The sequence below is a fragment of the Aotus nancymaae genome, unplaced genomic scaffold (assembly GCF_030222135.1).
Source record: "Aotus nancymaae isolate 86718 unplaced genomic scaffold, 86718_ANA_hifiasm-v0.15.2.pri h1tg000036l, whole genome shotgun sequence".
In the NCBI taxonomy this organism is placed as follows: domain Eukaryota; kingdom Metazoa; phylum Chordata; class Mammalia; order Primates; family Aotidae; genus Aotus; species Aotus nancymaae.
Genome location: NW_026988450.1, coordinates 51,214,454 through 51,237,010, shown reverse-complemented (window position 1 = coordinate 51,237,010; position 22,557 = coordinate 51,214,454). Strand labels below are relative to the sequence as shown.

General features: G+C 37.1%; 1 protein-coding gene across 8 annotated transcripts in view; it reads left to right on the top strand.

Moving 5' to 3' along the window:
• UBR5 (ubiquitin protein ligase E3 component n-recognin 5) overlaps positions 1-22,557 on the top strand; it is a 155,230-nt gene that overhangs the window by 65,269 nt on the left and 67,404 nt on the right. For 6 of the 8 annotated variants that reach the window (XM_021675740.2, XM_021675739.2, XM_064384466.1 and 3 more), the window contains exons 6-13: positions 2,849-3,038; positions 3,848-4,007; positions 4,579-4,728; positions 7,098-7,309; positions 19,284-19,400; positions 19,485-19,595; positions 20,495-20,649; positions 21,699-21,816. In XM_021675740.2, coding sequence (XP_021531415.1) covers positions 2,849-3,038; positions 3,848-4,007; positions 4,579-4,728; positions 7,098-7,309; positions 19,284-19,400; positions 19,485-19,595; positions 20,495-20,649; positions 21,699-21,816 — 1,213 coding nt within the window. The remainder of the gene's footprint in view (positions 1-2,848; positions 3,039-3,847; positions 4,008-4,578; positions 4,729-7,097; positions 7,310-19,283; positions 19,401-19,484; positions 19,596-20,494; positions 20,650-21,698; positions 21,817-22,557) is intronic. The other 2 variants (XM_021675742.2, XM_064384465.1) reach the window with 1 other exon arrangement.

The window sequence follows — 22,557 nt, the reverse complement described above, 5'->3', positions numbered from 1 at the left end:
AAGAAAGGATATCAGAAGTCGAGGACCAGCTCAGTGAAATGAAACGAGAAGACAAGATTAGAGAAAAAAGGATAAAAAGGAATGAGCAAAGTCTCCAGGAAATATAGAACTATGTGAAAAGAGCTAATTTACATATGATAGGTGTACCTGAATGTGACGAAGAGAATGAATCCAAGTTGGAAAATACTCTTCAGGATATCATTCAGGAAAACTTTCCCAACCTGGCAAGGCAGGGTAATATTCAACTCCAGGTAATACAGAGAACACCACAAAGATATTCTTCAAGAAGACCAACCCCAAGGCACATAATTGCCAGATTTATTAGGGTTGAAATGAAGAAGAAAATACTAAGGGCAGCCAGAGAGAAAGGTCAGGTTACCCATAAAGGGAAACCTATCAGACTTACAGCAGATCTCTCAGCAGAAACCCTGCAAGCCAGAAAAGAGTGGGGACCAATATTTAATATCCTTAAAGAAAAGAACTTTCAACCCAGAATTTCCTATCCAGCCAAACTAAGCTTTATGTGCGAAGGAAAAATTAAATCTTTTGCGAACAAACAAGTACTTAGAGAGTTCACCACCACCAGGTCTGCTTTACAAGAGCTTCTGAAAGAAGCACTATACATATAAAGGAACAACCAATATCAGCCTTTCCAAAAATATATCAAAAAGCAAAGAGCATTAACACAATGAAAAATGTACACCAACTAATGGACAAAACAGCCAGCTAGCATCAAATGGCAGTATTAAACTTATATATATTCTAATTGGATAAAAAGCCAAAACCCGTTGGTATGCTGCATCCAGACCCATCTCACATGCAGCAATACACAAAGACTCAAAACAAAGAGAAGGAGGAAGATTTACCATCCAAACAGAGAGTAAAAATAAACAAATAAACAAAAAGCAGGAGATGGAATTCTCGCCTCTGATAAAGTAGACTTTAAAGCAACAAAGATCAAAAGAGGCAAAGAAGGACATTACATAATGGCAAAAGGATCAGTGTAACAAGAAGAGCTAATGATTCTATAGATCAACCAGACAGAAAATTAACAAGAACGTCCAGGACTTGAACTCAGACCTGGAACAAGTAAACTTAATGAACATTTATAGAACTCTCCACTTCAAATACACAAAACATACATTACCACCTCACACCTATTCCAAAAGTGACTACATAATTGGAAGTAAATCACTCCTCAGTAATCGCATAGCATTTCATAGGTTTAAATGAAATATTGGTTAGCTGCTTGTTTGTTATTTTCTTCCCTTATTCCTTTCTGTCTATATCGTTAAGTATAATTATTGGTATAAAAGTGGTTTTCAATACCCATTACTAAATTGCATTCTAGCCTGGGCAAGAAAGCAATACTCCCATTCTCTCTCTCTCTCTTCCTTTTTCTTCCTCTTCTTCATTCTTTTTTTTCTTTCTAAAAAAAAAAAAAAAAGAGTAGGGGAACAGTTAATCAAATTGAAATGAAGTCTGTTTGCATTGGGAGTTTGAAGGTTTCAGCCTTAGGTGAGTATAGTAAGAATTGAGAGTAAAATACCTCTTTCTAGGTCAAATGATCTCCCAGTATTAGATTCATTTTGAAGATTACAGATTCTACCCTAATTGCAAAAGCTGTGTGACCATTTTCTTTAAGATGTGATTAAGTGCAGAAGGCAAATCATTTTATGGTTATCTAGATGATTTATTTGATTTGAATTTTCTTAATGTTTGGGCAGTAAGTGAAGACGTAGATGTCATACCCTTTCTAATTTTTTTCTTGTAAGAAAAAATTAACATATTTAAATAGCAGCTTTCTCTTGGACAAGGTGGTTGATAGTGCTGAATATTAATACAATTCTATCTTAGCAAAATGAATGTTCTGTTTCATGTGAAGCACTTGAATTCTAAACTCTGAGTTTTACTTTCTGTGTAACAACATTGGTAGTTAAGTCTCATAGGTCTTTCATGCAAAGGTAAGATGTGTTTATTTTATAGTTGTGATTTGGCTTTAAGAAATTATTTTTCCCAGCAATTTGGGAGTCCGAGGTGGGCCGATCACCTAAGGTTGGGAGTTCGAGAACAGCCTGACCAATATGGTGAAAATCTGTCTCTACTGAAAATACAAAAATTATCTGGGCTGTGGTGGTGTGCCTGTAATCCCAGCTACTCAGGAGGCTGAGGCGGGAGAATCACATGAACCTGGGAGGAGAGGTTGCAGTGAGCCAAGATCATGCCACTGTACTCCAGCCTAGACAACAGAGTAAGACCTGTCTCAAAAAAAAAAATAATAATAATTTTTAAGGATGCAAAAGTGTGATGTTTATCTTTATAAAAAGCAAAGTTATATTTAAGCATTAAAAAATTGGATTGGGCATGGTAGTACATAGCGGTAATCCCGGCTAGTCGGGAGGCTGAGATGGGAGGATTGCTTAAACCCAGAGGTTTTGAGACTAGCCTGGGCAGCATAGCAAGACCTCATCCCAAAAACATAAAAAAATTGAGACAATTGTCAGGTATGCTGGTGCATGTCTATAGTCCCTAGCTACTCAGGTGGCTGAGGCAGGAGGATCACTTCAGCCCAGGAATTCTAGGCTGTAGTGTATTTTGTTTGTACTTGTGAATAATCACTGCTTTCCAGCCTGGGTGACATACCAAGAGCCCATTTCTTTAAAAAAAAGAAAAACAAAACGATTATTATTTTAAAGCTCAGTTCTATTACCTTATTCTTTGTCAAAACACTATATAACATGTTATGTCATTAGACAAATAACTTTATCTTGGATTAAAATAATAATGAGACCCAAGCAATCAGAATGATTATTTAAAAAGCTAATTTTATAAATTCTTTAATATTTAGTAGCCGCTGGAGTTCTGGAGTGGGCGGAAGCGGTGGAGGATCCTCTGGTAGGTCGTCAGCTGGAGCTCGAGATTCCCGCCGACAGACTCGAGTTATTCGAACAGGACGGGATCGAGGGTCTGGGCTTTTGGGCAGTCAGCCCCAACCAGTTATTCCAGCATCTGTCATTCCAGAGGAGCTGATTTCACAGGTATGTATCTTGTAGAATACTTAATGTCAGATAACAGGACAAGGTGAGGTTTTACTGAATATGGTGGGGTGTAGTCATGACTCATATCATGAATTCGGAAATACTGTTTTTCTAGGAAGCTGAATTTTTTTTTTTTTTTTGGAGAAGGAGTCTCACTCTGCCACCCAGGCTGAAGTACAGTGGCATGATCTTGGCTCACTGCAACAACCACCTCCTGAGTTCAAGCGATTCTTGTGCCTCAGCCTCCCGAGTAGCTGGAATTACGGGTACACGCCACTATGCCTGGCTATTTTTTTTTTCTTTTGAGATAGAGTCTCCCTCTGTTGCCCAGCCTGGAGTGCAGTGGTGCGATCTTGGCTCGCTGCAACCTTCGCCTCCTGGATTCAAGTGATTCTCCTACCTCAGCTTCCTGAGTATCTGGGATTACAGGTGCACGCCACTATGCCCAGCTAATTTATTTGTATTTCTTTGTATTTTTAGTAGAGACGGAGTTTTACCTTGTTAGTCAGGCTTGTCTTGAACCCCTGACCTCGTGATCTGCCCACCTTGGCCTCTCAAAGTGCTAGGATTACAGGTGTGAGCCACCATGGCTGGTGGTAATTTTCGTATTTTTTCGTAGAGATGAGATTTTGCCATGTTGGCCAGGTTGGTCTTGAACTGCTGACCTCAGGTGATCCGCCTGCTTTGGCCTACTGAAGTGCTGGAATTATAGGCTTGAGCCACCATGCCTGGTCCTAGAAAGCTGATTTTGATAAAGAATTTAATCAAAAGAAAATTACCATCGTACTTCTTTTTATTTTTTATTTCAGGCCCAAGTTGTTTTACAAGGCAAATCCAGAAGTGTCATTATTCGAGAACTTCAGCGAACAAATCTTGATGTGAACCTCGCTGTAAATAATTTACTTAGCCGGGATGACGAAGATGGAGATGATGGGGATGATACAGCCAGTGAATCTTATTTGCCTGGAGGTTGGTGGTTCACTGTCATGTTTCTCATTTCTGAGGTGTTCTTTTGACTGGGGAATGGAATTTAAAGTACAATAGACTTTTCTGTGTATTCTTTTCAAGGTGGTAGATATTTTTCACTGTAGAGCTGCTTGATTTGATTGTAAAGTTTCTTTTAAGGGAAAAATGAGGAAGTATTTTCACACAGTGGATTTGTGCTTGTTCCCAGTAAAGACATGGTTGCATTTGCATAGCTTTATAACTGGGTGACACATGCCTCTAGAGTATTGTTTTTTGATGCCCTTATTACTGAAAATACATAATAACTGAACTACATTTAGATTTTGACTGTCTCTGTGATGTCACAAGTGTTATATCTTAATGAGTGATCTATCTTTCTTGTGATTATGTAGTAAATAGCTCAGACTGCATTTATGCATTTGATGTTCTTTAAACTCTTTGTTAATTTAGGTTGTTGTTTTTCCTCAGGTGATGTGAGTCTGTAGTTTTAATGTATTTTAATTTTCAGAGATCTTTCAGTAGTCTGCAGATGCTCTTTGTATATATGCTTCAGTGATTTTATTTCTGTTTATAGAGGATCTTATGTCTCTCCTTGATGCTGACATTCATTCTGCCCACCCAAGTGTCATTATTGATGCAGATGCCATGTTTTCTGAAGACATTAGCTATTTTGGTTACCCTTCTTTTCGTCGTTCATCGCTTTCCAGGCTAGGCTCATCTCGAGGTAATTTTGCATTTATTTATTTTGATCACAGGCTAGCTGCATGGAAAGATAGTGGTAGAATCTACTTAGGTATCTGAACTTCTAATGTTACAGTTATTATTAGTTTTTTATGGATATTTTGGCATTGAAACTAATTATTTTTTATTTTGAAGAGCCACAGTAGTATTTTAGAGTTGATCTTATTTACATTGTGGAATTGATGTCAAGGACTATGACTTTACCTAACTGTATTTTTAATAAGAATATGGATTCTGAACTAAAAGCAGAATTCTACTTCACAGTGACATGCAGCATTCAGAAAACAAGTCTTAGTTTATTTGTTTAAAATAAGTGATCTGTTTATTTTAAATCCTGGTTAGATAAAATACTGAAATATGAAAAAACTTACTAGAATGTGTTTGGGATCAATATTAAATGTATAGAAATGTTTAGTTTATTAAAATGCTTTTTTATTTTTTTTATTTTTATTTTTTTTGAGATGGATTCTCACTCTGTTGCCCAGGAAGGAGTGCACTGGTGCTATCTTGGCTCACTGCAGCCTCCGCCTCCTGGGTTCAAGAGATTCTCCTGCCTCAGCCTCCTGAATAGCTGAAATTACAGACGCCCACTACAATGCCTAGCAACTTTTTGTATTTGTAGTAGAGACAGGGTTTCACCATGTTAGCCAGGCTGGTCTCAAACTCCTGACCTCAGGTGATCCATCTGCTTCAGCCTCCCAAAGTTCTGGGATTACAGGCATGAGTCACTGCACCCCGCCTAAAATGTTAGTTTCAAAAGTTTGAAATCCTTAAAGTACATGGTAGAGATTAGAAAAATTTTGAAATAATTAATCCTGCCTTTCTCTCTCTATGTTTGTGTATAGCTTGCTTACATTATAGTTGTCAATATTTTTACTTTCCAGAATGTAAAACTACTTGATTCAGATAACAGAAATTACCTGTATTTACTGATCTTTAAACCGGAAAATATGCCATGTTATATTAAGTGCTTACTGTATATACTTAGTACTTAGAAATAGAGTTTTAAAATAACAGATCTTTGGTGATCTTTTAATATATGGAATGCACTATGTAATAGCTTTATGAATTTAAAAATAAATTTATACTTTACTGCCTTAAATGTATCAAGTAATATATTTTCAAATATTCCATATAAATAACTCCTTTAAATCCCCCCCCCCCCGCCCTCCGCTGCTTTTTTTTTTTTGAGATGGAGTTTCACTCTTGTTGCCCTGGCTGGAGTGCAGTGGCGTGATCTCAGCTCACTGCAACCTCTGCCTCCCGGGTCTAAGCAATTTTCCTGCCTCAGCCTCCCAGGTAACTTGGATTACAGGTGTTCACTGCCATGCCTGGCTAATTTTGTATTTTTAGTAGAGACGGGGTTACTCCATGTTGGTCAGGCTGGTCTGGAACTCCTGACCTCGTGATCCACCCACCTTGGCCTCCCAAAGTGCTGAGATTACAGGCATGAGCCACCACACCTAGCCAAATGTCTCTTTTTCTATGTTCATCCTACATAGGCATTACTTTTAGTTTCAACCATATGAAATAGCTAATACTTGGCCAAACTTTTGGCCTATATATATGGCAGTTTTGTATGGTTCAGTTATTGTTTCTAATCCTTATTTATCCTAGTCTTAGAAAGTTTATTTTGGTTACTTTATTTAAAAAGCAATGTATGAGCAACTTGGAAAAAAACTGGCTTTTTTTTATAGGCCAGTAGCCACAGGAAGCATTTTGGTAAGGAAATCATTTTATAAAGATTTTTTTTTTTTCTAAACAGCCTGTTTGGTTCCTCAAAAAAATTTATATAAGACTTATTTGTAAAAATCCATTCTATAAAATTACTCTAAATAAAGGCTTGGATTTTTAAAAATTTTATAATTAGCTTATATTAATGGATTCATAGTTTAACCTTTTTAGGTTTTTTTCTATGTGTACATTTTTTGAGTTTGCTTATATGCCTGACGTGGAAGTTCTAAATTTATGTGCTTTTTAAACCTACCAGTAGACAAATAAGGAGTGTATATTTTCTAATATATAAATTGAGTTCATAGTAAGCATTTCTCATGAAAGCCAATAATTTAAAACCCTTAGAAAAACATAAATATAGTTCAAAATAAAGCAGTTCCACTCTAAAAACATGTAGTTGAAATATAGAAAAGTCTGCCTCTAATTTTTTAAAATACTAGGTTATAATTTCATACATTCACTTGAAAGGGGTTGATGTTTTGAATGTTGCATGTCAGCCTTATATACATTTACATAAATTTTTATGAGTAGATAAACTGCTGTTAGTTGCATCCTGAAGGGTCTTTACTAGAGAGTGGCTTACTTTTATCCCACTGGTGTGACCCAATTGCATACCAGTTCTCCTTCTTCCCTTAGAGAGAGACTCTGAGCTGTTGCGTGAACGTGAATCCGTTTTACGTTTACGTGAACGAAGGTGGCTTGATGGAGCCTCATTTGATAATGAAAGGGGCTCTACCAGCAAGGAAGGAGAGCCAAACCTGGATAAGAAGAATACACCTGTTCAAAGTCCAGTATCTCTAGGAGAAGATTTGCAGTGGTGGCCTGATAAGGTATTTGGAAAAAATTCACAGCACTTCCATTTAAATGGGTCCCTGACAACCCCTCCCTTCAAGGTTTCCATTTTATTTATTCTGGTTTTTGTACTATCACTCAATGAAAAACACAAACATAAAACAGTATTTTTGCTTTGTTTTAAAATATAAATAGAATATATCTTTAATTGGCCCTCCGTGAGTCATCTCAGTGAGATGTATTCAGTGGTGCAATGTGTCTTACTACTTGATGAAGTAAATCAGAGAAATTAGGATGGTAGTTCTAGATAACACATCAGCATTTTATTCCAGTACTTCTTTTCTGGTAATAATTACTCCAGTGAAGTGATGTTACATTCCTTGGTAGAAATTTCTTTTGTCAAATTTATGAAGTCAGGTGGACACCAGTTTCTGCAGGGCATGTTTTTGGTCATCGATACAGCATGTATATCATGACAAGATTAGGGATCTATGTTTCTTTGATTAGTTAACTATGCCATTTAATGGCATTGAGTTCTGACAGATCCTTTGTGGTGAATGCTATAGGAGACAAGCTGACTGAACAGAAGTGGGCTAGGGGAGTTAGGCTGTGCATCCTGAGGAATAGTGCAATGACTGGATTGTAGAAAGCATCTATGATTTAGTAATTGATTTGAATCTTTGAAAATACATCACTGCTGTCTATGGCCATACCACCCTGAACGCAAAAAAAAAAAACCAAAAAACAACATCACTGCCATAAGTGAAACAGAGTTGATGCATTCTGTTGATGGTTGTGTATGTAATTGATAGTTCGTCTTCAGAGGCTCTTATTGGAACCCATATGTTTTTCACTTGTATTTTAGTGTGTCTCTTCTTATTTCCAGAACCATGTGGGTAGGAAATTTTCTAAAGCAGAAATAAACTAAAAGTACATGGGAACTTTGAGACCCTACTAGCAGATAAAGAGAGTCTGATATGGATTTCTTTTCTTTCTTTGATTTTGAACTTGAATTTGAGATATTGAAGGGATATATTATTTAACTTTCCAAATTTATGTTTCCATAGTTACTGTGAGTCTTGTAGTAGTTCATTTATTTTCCTCTGCATTCAGCTCATGCAGCAAGCTTAAATGCAAGAAGGAACATGAATTTTAATCAGTCTCTTTGGAAGCAAAAGGTTATTCTGTTTTCTTTGGCAGCTGCCATACTTTCCCTGAATTGCATTCTCTTAATTATTTCCCTAAAACTAGAAATGTCCAGAGTTCTACTTTTACTTCATGTGGTAGGGAGTGATTTAAACCAATGGGCTTTTACTTTTTTTTTTTTTTTTTCTGTTGGTACATCATTTACTGTTTCCTATTTCTCTTGCCTGGATCATGTTAGAGCTATGTGAATTTCATATTGGCTGGAAGTAAAAGAGGACTGTTGAAGAATTATGTTTAAATAGGGCCATCACATTACTAATCTATACTTCTTTATCATGTATTATTTTTGATTAATGAAAATATTTCTGAATAGTACAAGTTTAGCAAGCTTTTTCCCTAGTCATTGTACCCTCTGTTAGATTTAACTAGTGCTTGTTGTCCTGACTAAAAATATGGTAGATATGTTTTTAAGTACACCTTGTTTTTAGAGACAGTTTTAAGTACATCGTCAAATCTTGGCACTGTATAGAGTTTTAGTGCATCATTTCCTTGGGTTTGTTTAGACACCGAGTGAATGGAAGAAGAGTGGTATATGAAACAAAGTATATTCTACTTATATTCTTTTTACAGTCTTTAAATTTAAGCACCAAATTTAAAACAGCAACATCGAAAAAACATTTTTTACTAGCACATGATTGAAATCTAGAAATTCATACTTGAATTCTGGGCAAGAAAATAGCTTAAGCCTTTAATTAAACTGTTAAGCATTAGCATAGTGATCAGTAAATGCCATTAGGTGCTTGTTTTCAGGGCTGAGTGATATAAAAGAATGCAGAGAGCTATTAAAGGGAAACAAGACCTTGTTTTTAAGAAACTTTAGGAAAACAAAATATTATACAGGGACACATGATAAATACCATGTGAAGAAACTGGCAATATGTGAGACCTATATAGGTTTCCCAAAATTAGGGGTAGTGGTTCCTGAGGAGCACAAGGTTTTAGGGGAAGGCTTGATAGGGAATAGAGATAGGTAGGTAGAGAATGCAGGGAATAGGGTGTCAGGATGCACTTGGTATTTACCACTGGTGGGAGGACGTACCAGCACCAGATGAGAATGGTCTGCCTAGAATAGGGGCTTGTCTAATGAGGGGTCCAGTAGGAATTCCCAGCTCAGAACAGTTTGAATGTCATGCTCAGACTAACTGGGAAACCAGAGCAGTTAAAGAGCATGCATCTATCATTTTATCTCCTTCATACAATAGACATTGCTGCTGATTGCCTAGTTCCTGGCTATTTTTGGGTGCTATATTAATCACGAGATTGGATATTGAGCCTGTCTTATGAAACTTTTGAGGTTTAGTGCAGGAGAAAGGTGATGATTAGTCATCCAAAGTAATATTCTTAAAAGGTGGCTTTCTTTATATTCTTGATTGGGGTTTTCTTTTTTAAAAAATTTGTGGTAACTGTTGCATTATTTTGACTGAAAGAGTTATTTCTACCTTCTCAACATTATCAGGCTGCTAAAGGATAGTCTTAATTTTGTACACAATAGTAAACTTGGAATATAGCTGGAAAAGACCTTTTGGCTTGCTTCTGATTCATTCATTTTTATAGATAAGCAAACTTCTTGTCTTTGCTTATTTCATATGGCTTGTAAACGGCAGATTCAGCAATGAAGTTACTTTTTAAATATGGAAAGAAGTAGTAGCTTTTTTTTTAAGGAGTGGGGATAATCAAAATATGCATCCTAGAATTTCAGAAATGACCTAATACAACACTCTTATATGTTGTGTGGTTGTTAGTGTCCATAGTAATTTTCATTCTGCCTTTTGTTAGGGTACAAGATTAATTCTGTTGGTAGATAAACTAGATTAGTACCTACTTTCCCAGCATCCGTTTAGAGGTACAGCTAGTTCTTCAAAATTTTACTTTTTTGTTTTGAGATGGAGTTTTTTTGTTGCCCAGGCTTAAGTGTAGTGATGTGATCTCGTTTCACTGTAACCTCCGTGTCTCGGGATTCAAGTGATTGAATGTGATCTTGTGATTCAAGTGATCTTGTGCCTCAGCCTCCCAATAGCTGGGATTACAGGCAACGTCCACCGTGCCCGGCTAATTTTTTGTTTTTTTAATAGAGATGGGGTTTCACCATGTTAACCAGGCTTGTCACCATCTCCTGACCTCAGATGATCCACCCGCCTTGGCCTCCCAAAGTGTTGGGATTACAGGTGTGAGCCATGGCGCCCGCAGTTTTACCATTTTGTAAGCTAATAGAATTCTTTTAATGGTAGAATGTTCTCTTTTCTTTAAGGTTTTGTGGTATAGTCTTGAACTGAAAATATTTGAGGTAACTGTAAAATACAAATATTTCCCAAAATTAGTCTTTGAGTTAAATATCAAAACTAATATAATATAAAAGCATAATTAAAAGTTATCATAGGGATCTTGAAAGCTCCATAAAGACAGAAGTGAGGGTCATTCAGTCATTGTTAATTTAGAAACCTTAATGAAATATAAGTCATGTGTTAGGCCTTTTGTTAGATGTTAGGGTGAGAGAGTTTGTAGGAAGAAGAAAAATAATGTTTATCTGTTTGAATGAGTACCATAGTAGAGTCCATACATACATGCATAATAGCTACGCAGTAGCACCTGAGGCATTAGGAAATCGCAGGAGGCTGCACAGAATGATTACAAAGAGTGTGGACTCTGAAGTGAAACTGCTGGATTTCCTATCCTAACCCTTCCACTATCTAGTTGTGTGACCTTGATCAAGTTCTTTAACTTTTCTCTGCCTTGGTTTTCTCATAAGATAGAGATAGTAATAGTTTTTACATTATTGGTTTGTTATGACATTTAAATGAATTAGTATATATAAAGTGCAAGGTCCTATCCTATAAAGAGAGAACAAGGCCATTCCTGCAGGTCATGGGAGGGTGAGAGAGCCCAGTTGGGTATTTCCAAGTAGGTTCTTGTGGCAATTGCATTTTATGTGCCAGGTTCTCTGTTAGTAGTGAATTGGGCCCAGACCAAAAAGATACAGATCATGCCTGACCCCTTGTCTGACTGGTCTAGAATGAATGCAAGTTATGAAAACATTTTATTACAGTAATAATTTAGTGCAATAGGAAGTTAAGGGCAGTCTATATGTACCAAAGTGAGAAGGGGAGGGAGTGCCTAAACCTGTGCGCTAAGTCCAAAGTCGTGATGTTCACAGTCCAACTAGCCAAGTTTATACTGGTTTCTGAAAGTTTTTGCACCAAAACATCAACTTTCTTATTATGCTGTCTGTACTCCCTAGAATCCATCTTTTCTCTCTTCAGTACTCTCTCCTCCCATACTCCACCCACTTATCTCTCCCCCTCCCTTTATTCACCCTTCTCTAGCTATTCTTTCCATCCTTCCATCCATCCACCTATCCATCTAACCATCTATTGCATCTGCTGATTTTTAATGTTTTTCTGGCTTATGTGACTGCTCGTTTTATTTTGTATTTCTGGAATTGCTTTGATAATTCAGTTACTTTGATGAGAAGAAGTAATCTTTCAATTAGGTGGTTCTATAACATGGCCCCATTTTTACTTCTCAATCATTTTTGCAATTTATTTTTCCTAGATTAGAAATGTAATAATATGCTGTTGAATGTCTACATGTAAATTATAATTATATATGTGTTTATACCAATCTACTTCCAACAATAATCTAAACCAAACACATTTTATAAGGCCCAAGCTAGACAAAGACACCAGAGGAAAAGAATACCATAGGCTAATAATATATTTGAATATTGATACAGAAGTCCTCAAAAAAAAATTAGGAAACTGAATTCAATATATATCAAAAAGATTATACATCATGACCAGGTGGAATTTATTCCTGGCATTTAAGTCTGGCTTTATATATACACATTAATCATTGTGATAGATCATGTTAGCAGTATGAAACCTGAAAATCACATGAACACCTTGATTGATGCAGAAAAAGCATTTGAAAAAGTTGAGCATTCTTTCTTAATAAAAACTCTTTTAACAGTTTAGATGTGGAAGGAAAGCTCCTCAATTTAATGGAGTCCATATGTGAAAAAACGCACAGCTAACAATCAACAGGAAGCAACTCAGAGCTTTTCCACTAACTTTTTTTTTTTTTTTTTTTTTTTGTAGCTGAGACTATAGGTGTGTGCCACCACGCCCGGCTAATTTTTTGTATTTTTGGTAGAGATGGTGTTTCACTGTGTTAGCCAGGATGGTCTCAATCTCCTGACCTCTTGATCTACGCACCTTGGCCCCCAAAGTGCTGGGATTACAGGTGTGTGCCACTGCGCCTGGCCACTTTTCCACTAACATTTAATGCAAGGCAGGGATGCCTACTCTTGCCAGTTCTATTCAGCATAGTACTAGAAATACTAATGATCATCAAACAAGAAAAAGAAATAAAAGACATCCAGACTGAAAAGGAAGAAGTACAGTTGTCTCTATTTGCAGATGACATGATCCTATATGTAGACCCGCCCCCCACCAAAATTCCATTAAAAAAACCTGTTAGAACTGTTAAATTCAGTAAAGTTGCAGGCTACAAGGTCAGCATACAAAAATCAGTAGTATTCCTATACATAAAATAGCAGCCTAGCTAAAAAAGAAATGAAGAAAATAAATCTTTTCCAGGTACTGTGGCTTATGCTTGTTATCTCAGCACTTTGGGAGGCTGAAGTGGGAGGATCACTTGAGCCCAGGGAGCTTCATGGATGGGAAGAATTAGTATTTTTAAACCTAGTCATACTACCCAAAGTAATGTGCAGATTTATATGTAATCACTATCAGAATTCCAGTGGCATTCTTCACAGAAATAGAAAAGGAATCCTAAAATTTGTAAAGAACCATAAAATACCCCAAATTGTGAAAGCAATAATGGGAAAGTTGGAGGCGCCATATTTCTTGATTTAAAATAATATTACAAAGCTATAAGCAATCAAAACCATATGGTACTGGCATAAAAACAGAAACATAGACCAATGGAACAGAATAGAGAGCCCAGAAATAAATTCAAACATGTATTACTGACTAATTTTTGACAAGGGCCCCAATGGGGAAAAGATAGTCTCTTCAATAAGTGGTACTGGGAAAGTTGGATTCTCACATGTAAACTTGGATTCTTATCTTAGACAATACAAAAATCAACTCAGAACAGACAAAAGACCTGGATGTAAAATATGAAACCATAAACACCATAAGAAAATATAAGAAAAGCTTCTTGATGTTGCTCATGGCAGTGATTTTTTTGGATTTCACACCAAAAACTCAGACGTCAAAAGCAAGAATAAGTAAATGGAACTACATGAAATGAAAAGCCTTTGTATATAGTAAAAAACAACCAGTAAAATAAAAAGGCACCCTATAAACTGAAAAAATATTTGTAAACAATGCATCTGATAAGGAGTTAATATTCAGAATTTATAAGAACACTTGAAGTCAATAGCAGAAAAATAACCTGGTTAAAAAATGGGTAAGGACCTTAAAAGAGGTTTCTCCAAAGAAGACATAAAAATGGCTAATAGATTTTTGAAAAGGCGCTTAATGTCAGTAATTGTCAGGGAAATGCAAATTAAAACCACTTTAGGATGGTTGTTATCAAAAAGACAAGAGATAGCAAATGCTGCAAGGGTACAGAGAAAAGAGAACCCTTGTATGCTGTTGGAAATGTAGATTGGTTCGGCTACTATGGAAAACTGTATGAGGTCAGGAGTTCGAGACTAGCCTGGCCAACATGGTGAAACCTTGTATCTACTAAAAATACAAAAATTAGCTGGGCATGATAGCATGCACTGGTAATCCCAGCTACTTGGAGGCTGAGGTGGGAGAATCGCTGGAACCTGGGAGGCATAGGTTGCAGTGAGCCAGGATTGCTCCACTGCACTCCACCATGGGGGAGAGAGTGAGATTGTGTCTTCCTGCTAAAAAAAAGCAAACATTAATATTCCTTACTGTTCTGGATCTTTTGTACCTAGTCCAGAAGAAACAGTAAGTAGATTTATTCCCACCAGCCTTTTATATTGTAGGGTTGTATGTTACTCTGTTTCTTTGAATGGTGTTGAGAGGAAATGGATCTATTTCATTTGACCCCATGTTTAAGCTCTTTGGAGCAACCTCCTTGTTGGAACCAGCTGATCAGACTTGCTGCTTATGTTGCTTCACCTTCTTTGTGCTTTCCACACTGAGGAGAATGAAGGCAGAGGATTCTAAAAGTGAAGTTGACTGGGGAAGGTCTTTGTTTTTATTGACATCTGGAAACTTCCAGGATTAACTAGATATGTCACAAATGTAATTTAATACAAAGTAAGAACAGAATGAAAAATGACCATAAAAAGGAAAAGAACCTGGGCATAAAAAGCGTATGGAAAAGTGGATAGGCAGAGAGAAATGCAGTGTGAATAGACACAGCTGGCCAAATCGCACAGTGTATCCTGTAGTTGCCATCCATTCCAGTCATAACATGCAGTACATTGTATTTAGTCACAGGAGTTGGGGCTGCTGCCTAATGATAAAATTGGTATTTGCTCATAGTAAAAAAAAAAGTGAAAACCAAGTTTTATGGGACAAAATTTAGCAATAGAGAGGCTGACTTTTTCAAAATATAGATTAGTAAACATAGGTGTGGCCAGTTAATAGACTTGGTGTTGCTGGGCCAAGTGTTTTTTCAAAGCTTTGGCCGCTATGTTATGTCTTGAATTTTTAATACTTTGCCTCGCCCTTTGGGGAAGGATTTCTAGTTAAATTTATGACCCATTTATGTTAGACCGTTGCACATTTACTGATTCAACCTCTTTTTGTTGAAAAGTAGAGCTACAAACTACTGTTAAGGAAATGTGCATAGCCACTTTCTCTAGTTGAGTTGAGCAAGTGTCAGCTTGCTCAGAAGCAGCAATTAATATTTCATAAAAACAATAAAAGTGTTGTTTTCTATGACTTATGAAATGAGTGAGCTAAAATACTGTCCTGTGTATGTATTTGATTGTTTTGTATTTCCCTATGTATAATACATTTCTTTTATGTGGATAAATCTGAAGCAGGCAAGAAGTAGTAGGTGATTTTTTTTTCTTCTTCTTGTGGTGGTAGTTGTGCTGTTCATTGTCATTTGTCCATAGTAGGTTTTCAGGGCCTCTGGGAGTTTAATTGGCTCATTCAGGCCTTATCGCCCTGGGGAACGTTGGCCTATCTGAAAGATAAAGTCAGGTCACTTCCAAGAGGGCCTCATTGACCGTGCACCATGGTCTTGTTATTGGGATGGTTGTTCAGGATTGTGCTGCTCTAGTAAGGCATTTACCCAAAGAAGCTGGAGTTAAGATTCGTTTGTTCATTCAACAGTTGGTCACTGTGTTCTTGCTTTGTGCCATATACCAAGCTGGCATATGGTAATATAGTCGTGAGTATGATACTGGCTTTTCCACAAGAAATTCAGTGGGGAACACAAACATTCACGGAGAATACAATGTGATCACAGTGTGACCAGCGCTAGACTGAAAGTGTGAATAAAGTGCTGTAGGGGTTCAGAATGGGAAATTACAAATACTGCCTGAGAGATTTGGCAAAGGCATCACAGAGGAGATGGCATTTAAGCAGCATTTTTAAGGTGAAGTGGGCATTGACCAAGACACAAAGGTATTCCAAACATATTAGGTGTGGGCCTAGAGTAACGAAAGATCATGATGTGTTTGAGGAACAACGAAAAATTCAGTTGCTGCTATGTGATGGGGAGTAGGAGAAGAGGTGGGATGGAGATGACTGGACAATTTGCCAAGCAAGGAGTTAGGATATTGTTTTGCAGTAATTAAGAAGCCAGCAGAGTCCTCAGAGAAGTGATTTGATGTGATTGATGGGGTTTTGTTTTGTTGTATTTGGTTAGTTTTAAGGAGGTGAACATTACTGGCATGATGGGAGAAAGATAAAAACAGGAAAAATTGAAAGTCAGTTATGAGAATGCTAACGATTGTTCAAGGAAATTCTGAGGATCTCAACCAAAGCAGGGGTATGGGGAAAGAGAAGAGTCTGAGAGGAATTTGAGACCAGTGTAGACATGGGAACCTGGAGCACCCCTCAACTCTTCTTTTCCGCTCATCAATCGATTCGATTGTCATGTCTCCCATTACCGGATGGGTGATGATGTTATTCATAGAGATAGGGACTACAGGAAGGCAAAGCTTTGCAGGAGATGGTGATTGCTCTTTAAGACAGCTGTAGGTAAGTCTGGAGATAATGAAATTTACCCATTTAAAAGCATGATGCTGTAGTGGATGCAGTCACTGAGGCTGGAAGGTGAAGCACAGTTTGAATACAGGGACAAGGAATCTGTGGCAGGGAGTGCATGGCAGTGCCAGGGAGTTGGAAAAATGATGATGGAGTCATGAGGGCAGGTGGAAGACAAGTAGAGAATGGTGACATGTGAAATGGGGAGAGGATGGGTTCCAGAACAGATAATGAACAGAGGCAAATTATTTGACAAGCATAAAGAAGAGATGCACTGATTAAGTACATTGGGCATTGATTTGGGAGTTGGAAAAAAGATTGTAACCGTCATTGAAAACTGGCAAGATGAAACATAGGCCAGGCAATAATTCACTTTACTACTTTGGACTGAAGGAGAGATGAGTTTAGTTTGGATGGTTGTTGGGGGACAGGAGAAGGAGTTGCATCCAATGTGTGTGTGGGTTATCTTTAAATAGGGGAGGAAGACCCTTTTTCTCTCAGATGGGGAGAAGGAAGGAGATAAGAATGGTGCTTTCATTAAGCACATCTAGAGCTAGGAATATTGAGGAAGTCTGTGCCTGAGAACTATCATTTTCTGGGTGAGTCAAAGATGAAGTTAGGGGAGGAGATTAGTCATAGTCGAATTTAATTGTGCACTTTGCACTGGTCTCTGTGCTGTGTACTTTATACAGCTGACCCTTGAACTGTGAGGGGATTAGGAGCACCCACACTCCTCATGCAGTTGAAATCCACGTAACTTACGACTCCTCCAAAACTTAAACTCCTTTTAGCCTCCCCGTTGACTGGGAGCCTTACTCACAACATAAAGTTAACATATTTTGTTATGTTATATGTAGTATATACTGTATTTGTACAATAAAGAAGAAAATGTTATTAAGAAAATCATAAGGAAAAGAACATATATTTAGTATTCATTAAGTGGAAGTGGATTGCCATTAAGATCTTCATTCTTCACATTGAATAGTCTGAGGGAAGGGGATGAAAGAGTTAGAGGAGGAGGAGTCACTTTTGCTGTCTTAAGGATGGCAGAGGCTGAAGGAAACCCATGTATAAGCAGATCCTAACAGTTCAAACCCATATTGTTCAAGGGTCAACTATATATGTTACTCCATTTGGTTTTCACCCTGCACTCCCCTTTCCCTCACCATGTTTTGCATTATCATAATACCCATTTTAGAGATGAAGAAATGGTTTCAGAGAAATGTATAATTTACCGGAAGTCACGTACTTAAATGTTGGATCTAGGTTTTGGACTCAGTCTGATTCCGTTATAATTAATTCTTAACCAAAGGATTGAGAAGAGAATATGAAGTAGAAAGGTAAAATTTGATGTAGCTTCTATGGAGAAAGTCAATATCGGTTTGTAGATCTCCATGGTAAAGGTAAAGGAAGAGTTGCTAACTTCGAGAATTCCAAATTTGGTCTCTTTTCCATCCCCCAATAAAAGTGACTTGAAAATCAGGTTAACTGGTACCGATAAAATAGAATTATTACTTTTTTATATTTCTATTATTTATAAAATAGAATTATATTCTTTTTTTATAAAATAGAATTATTACTTTTTATTATTAACGATAAAATTATAATTATTACTATTTCTGTACAGCATTGAGGCATAACCTGTTATTATTGTGTTATTTTAATAAATCTTGTAGACTTTATAAGCTTTAGCTGAGCACTATAACCCATCTGACTAAATAAGATTGGATTTTGGTAGAAAATCAGAAAGACACCATTTGTTTATCATACCCTGGAGCCAGAATCCCAAAGAGAGTAGAGAAGTGCTGTGTATAGACCAATAGCATTTTTGCAACCTAAAATCTGTTGTTGGTAATTTTTGCTGTGAGATTTCTGGGTAGCTTGTGCTCTGATGTTTGGTTTTATGTTAAAGAAAATTATTATTTATTTACATTTATTGGTCAAGCTTTTTATAATTTAATTGTATTCCAACTCACTGCATGTATATCACATAAAAGTGAATGAATTACCTTAAATATGGGCAATTGTTTCCATAGCTTGAAAGAGCTTACAGCAAAAGAGTCTTCTGATTTGATGTTTTTCTCTGCTTTAGCTCCTTAATTTGTTTTTCTTTTCCCTTCACTCATTCAGCACATTGATTTAGCACCTACTTGTATGCTAAATTCTTAAGTTACAGTGATAAGACAAAGCTAATACTTGAGTGAGATAGTCTGTAAACAAATAAACATGTCAAGTTGTGAAGTGCTGTGAGTTAAAAAGAAAGTAGTGTAAGGAACTGAATGTGAGAGTGGTACTTCTGTACATAGTGTCATCAGAGAAACTCTCTTGAGGGAGTGTCACCTGAGACAGTAACACAGGCAGAGGGAACAACAGGGACAGGATCCTAGGGTAGGGTCGTAGTGGACATGGTACAAGAACAGGAAGAAGGCCAGTGTGAACGGAGGTGAGTGAGTTAATGGAGGGAGCCAGTGCCACCTTAATTGAACACCTTGTAGGCCATGCTAAAAACTTCGGATAGTTGTGGTTTATGTGTTCACATACTTAATCTAGATCTGATGAAATGATTAAAGTGGCAGTGTTTGTATCATTAGATTTGGCAGTTTTTATATTTATAGCATTGTATTTTACTTTGTAGGATGGAACAAAATTCATCTGTATTGGGGCTCTATATTCTGAACTTTTGGCTGTCAGCAGTAAAGGAGAACTTTATCAGTGGAAATGGAGTGAATCTGAGCCTTACAGAAATGCCCAGGTATTTTGTTTTATGAAGTCTTGCATTAAATAGCTCTACATATCAACAAATAAAATAGTAATCATTTTTCTTATGCTTTCAAAGAATCCTTCATTACATCATCCACGAGCAACATTTTTGGGGTTAACCAATGAAAAGATAGTCCTCCTGTCTGCAAATAGCATAAGAGCAACTGTAGCCACAGAAAATAACAAGGTATGAAATGCTTTGCATTGATACACATTTCATGCTTTAATTTTCTTTTTTAAACATTTTTTTTTTTTTGCTCCTTTTCCATCTTTTAATTTTCTCTCTTTCTGTCTTAACATGAATACAAAGCGTCTCAAGCCTTAATAATCTAATGTTTATTTTTGTTGGCTAGTTTATACTGTAACTATAAAAATAGCTTTCTGCTTTAAGGAGAGGCAAAAATATTCAAGAAAATTGCTAAGAAAAGATGTTGAGAAGCTAGGAAATACAGATTGAGAAAGTATGAATATTGTGTCTCAAATTATCAGTTTGGCTTTAAAATCACTAAATTTTTTTTGGTGGTGGGGGTGGTTATTTTTGTATTTTTAAGACAGGATCTTGCTTTGTTGCCCAGGCGGAAGGGCAGTGGTGTGATCATAGCTCATGCAGCCTTGAACTCAAGCCTTCTGAGTAGCTAGTTCTGAGGCACACACCACCATGCCTGGCTGATTTTTAAAACTTTTTCGTAGAGGCGGAGTCTCACTGTGTTGCTCAGGCTAGTCTCAAACTCCTGGCCCCAAGTGATCCTCCCTCTTTGGCCTACCAAAGTGCTGGGATTACAGGCTTTTGACACCTGGCCTAAAGTCACTAAATTCTTTAAAAAATTGTTGGAGCAAATGTTTACTCCTAACCTTAAAGATGGCCTTAGATACTCATTTCAGTAACTGCTGTTTTGATTTGTGTTAAGAAGGTGTTTTAGTTTCTAGTTTTACTAAGAACCTCTCTGAATTACTTATTTTTACAGCATTTAGCTCAAAACATTTTAAAACTCCAAAGTACGTATGTCTTGTCCTAGTTGTTGTTACCACAATCCTTTTGGAAAGATGGCTTGATTTTATTTAAAGTTGTAATATTTTATTCTTTAGGTTGCTACATGGGTGGATGAAACTTTAAGTTCTGTGGCTTCTAAATTAGAGCACACTGCACAGACATACTCTGAACTTCAAGGAGAGCGGATAGTTTCTTTACATTGCTGTGCCCTTTATACCTGCGCTCAGCTGGAGAACAATTTATATTGGTGGTGAGTCTATAGGGAGGAGGAATTTATCAGCGAATGCTTGTATATGTGTAGAGAGGTGCTTTGAATAGTGGAATACCAACATGAGAAAGTCAATTAAAAGCTAATGCCTGTGGAAGGGAAATTTGACTTTCGAACAAAGTAACATTTTGAAAAACTTGTACAGAGTTAAATTTATAAAAGTAATACTTAGTGAATATAATTAATACATTTTATAAAAGTATAAAGTAGAAACAAAAGTCATTTAGAATCCTACCACCCAAAGATAACTACTATTAACATTTGGGTATTTTATATCTTTTTTCCTCTACCTAAACATGTACTTTGCTTTTACATTTTTGAAAGTATAGGTTATAGAGTGTTTTCTTCATTTCATTGTATGAATATTCTCTACCTTATTTAATTATAGCTTTACTGTTAGAAGGTGACCTTACATTTTTTCTTTGTTGTGTTTTAAGGAGTTAACAAATTTGCATTTTGGAAATAATATACAGGGCAGTTTCCTAATGAAATATAATTATTTGGAAGAAAATATATCAGTTAGGACCAGGCACAGCGGCTTACGTGTGTAATCCTAACACTTTGAAAGGCCAAGGCCAAAGGATCCCTTGAGCCCAGGAGTTTGAGACCAGCCTGGGCAATATAGTGAGACCTAGTCTCTACAAAAAATACAAAAATTAACTGGGTATGGTGGTGGGTACCTGTAGTCCCACTTACTTGGAAGGCTGAGGCAGGAGGATCTCTTGAGCCCAGGAGGTAGAGCTGAGATCGGCCACCTGCTCTGTAACCTGGGCAACAGAGCAAGGCCCTGTCTCAAAAAGAAAAAAAAAAAAATCAATTGATGAATTTTCCATAAAATTTAATTATAAATGTTTAATAAAGGCAGATCCAGTTATTAATAATTAAGATGAAGTTGTACATATTAATACTTTCCTGAGGCGAAAATACTGGAGAAATACCAGAAATGCTTAACTGTTAATATGTTTAATTTCAGATTTATGTAATGAACTGTTTTACTGCTTATTTGACGAATTTATGTTTTTTGTTTTCAGGGGTGTAGTACCTTTTAGTCAAAGGAAGAAAATGTTAGAGAAAGCTAGAGCAAAAAACAAAAAGCCTAAATCCAGTGCTGGTATTTCATCGATGCCAAACATCACTGTTGGTACCCAGGTAAGTGATTAGAATTAAGCCTATCTTGGCTGGGCATGGTGGCTCCCACCTATAACCGTAGCACTTCAGAAGGTCGAGGTAGGTGGATTTGCCTGAGCTCAGGCATTCAAGACGAGCCTGGACAACACATTGAAACCCCATCCCTACTAAAATACAAAAAATTAGCTGGGAGTTGCAGTGTGTACCTGTAGTCCCAGCTACTCTGGAGGCTGAGGCAGGAGAATTGCTTGAACCCAGGATGGGGAGGTTGCAGTGAGCTGAGATCACACCACTGTACTCCAGCCTGGGCAACAGGGCAAGACTCTTGTCTACAAAAAGGAAAGAAAGGAATAGTTAACCCTGTTTTAAGGGGACCTCATTTCTCTTCAGAATCACTTTCTTCCTTTGTAAGCAATTTTGCAGATGAGCATCATTTGAAGACTTGGTTTCCAGTAACATGTATGTGTCACGTCATTTTTTCTTCACTCAGTAGTTAAGTAATACTGTATAGATTGTGGTCCAGTGTCAATAAGTTTCCCTATGGGGCAAGATTCTTTGGGATTTTTTTTTTTTTTTGAGGTGGAGTCTTGCTCTGTCTCCCAGGCTGGAGTGCAGTGGCGCAGCCTCAGCTCACTGCAACCTCTACCTCCTGGGTTCAAGTGATTCTCCTACCTCAGCCTCCTGAGTAGCTAGGATTACAGCTGTGTGCCACCACACCCAGCTCATGTTTCTATTGTTAGTAGAGACGGGGCTTACCGTGTT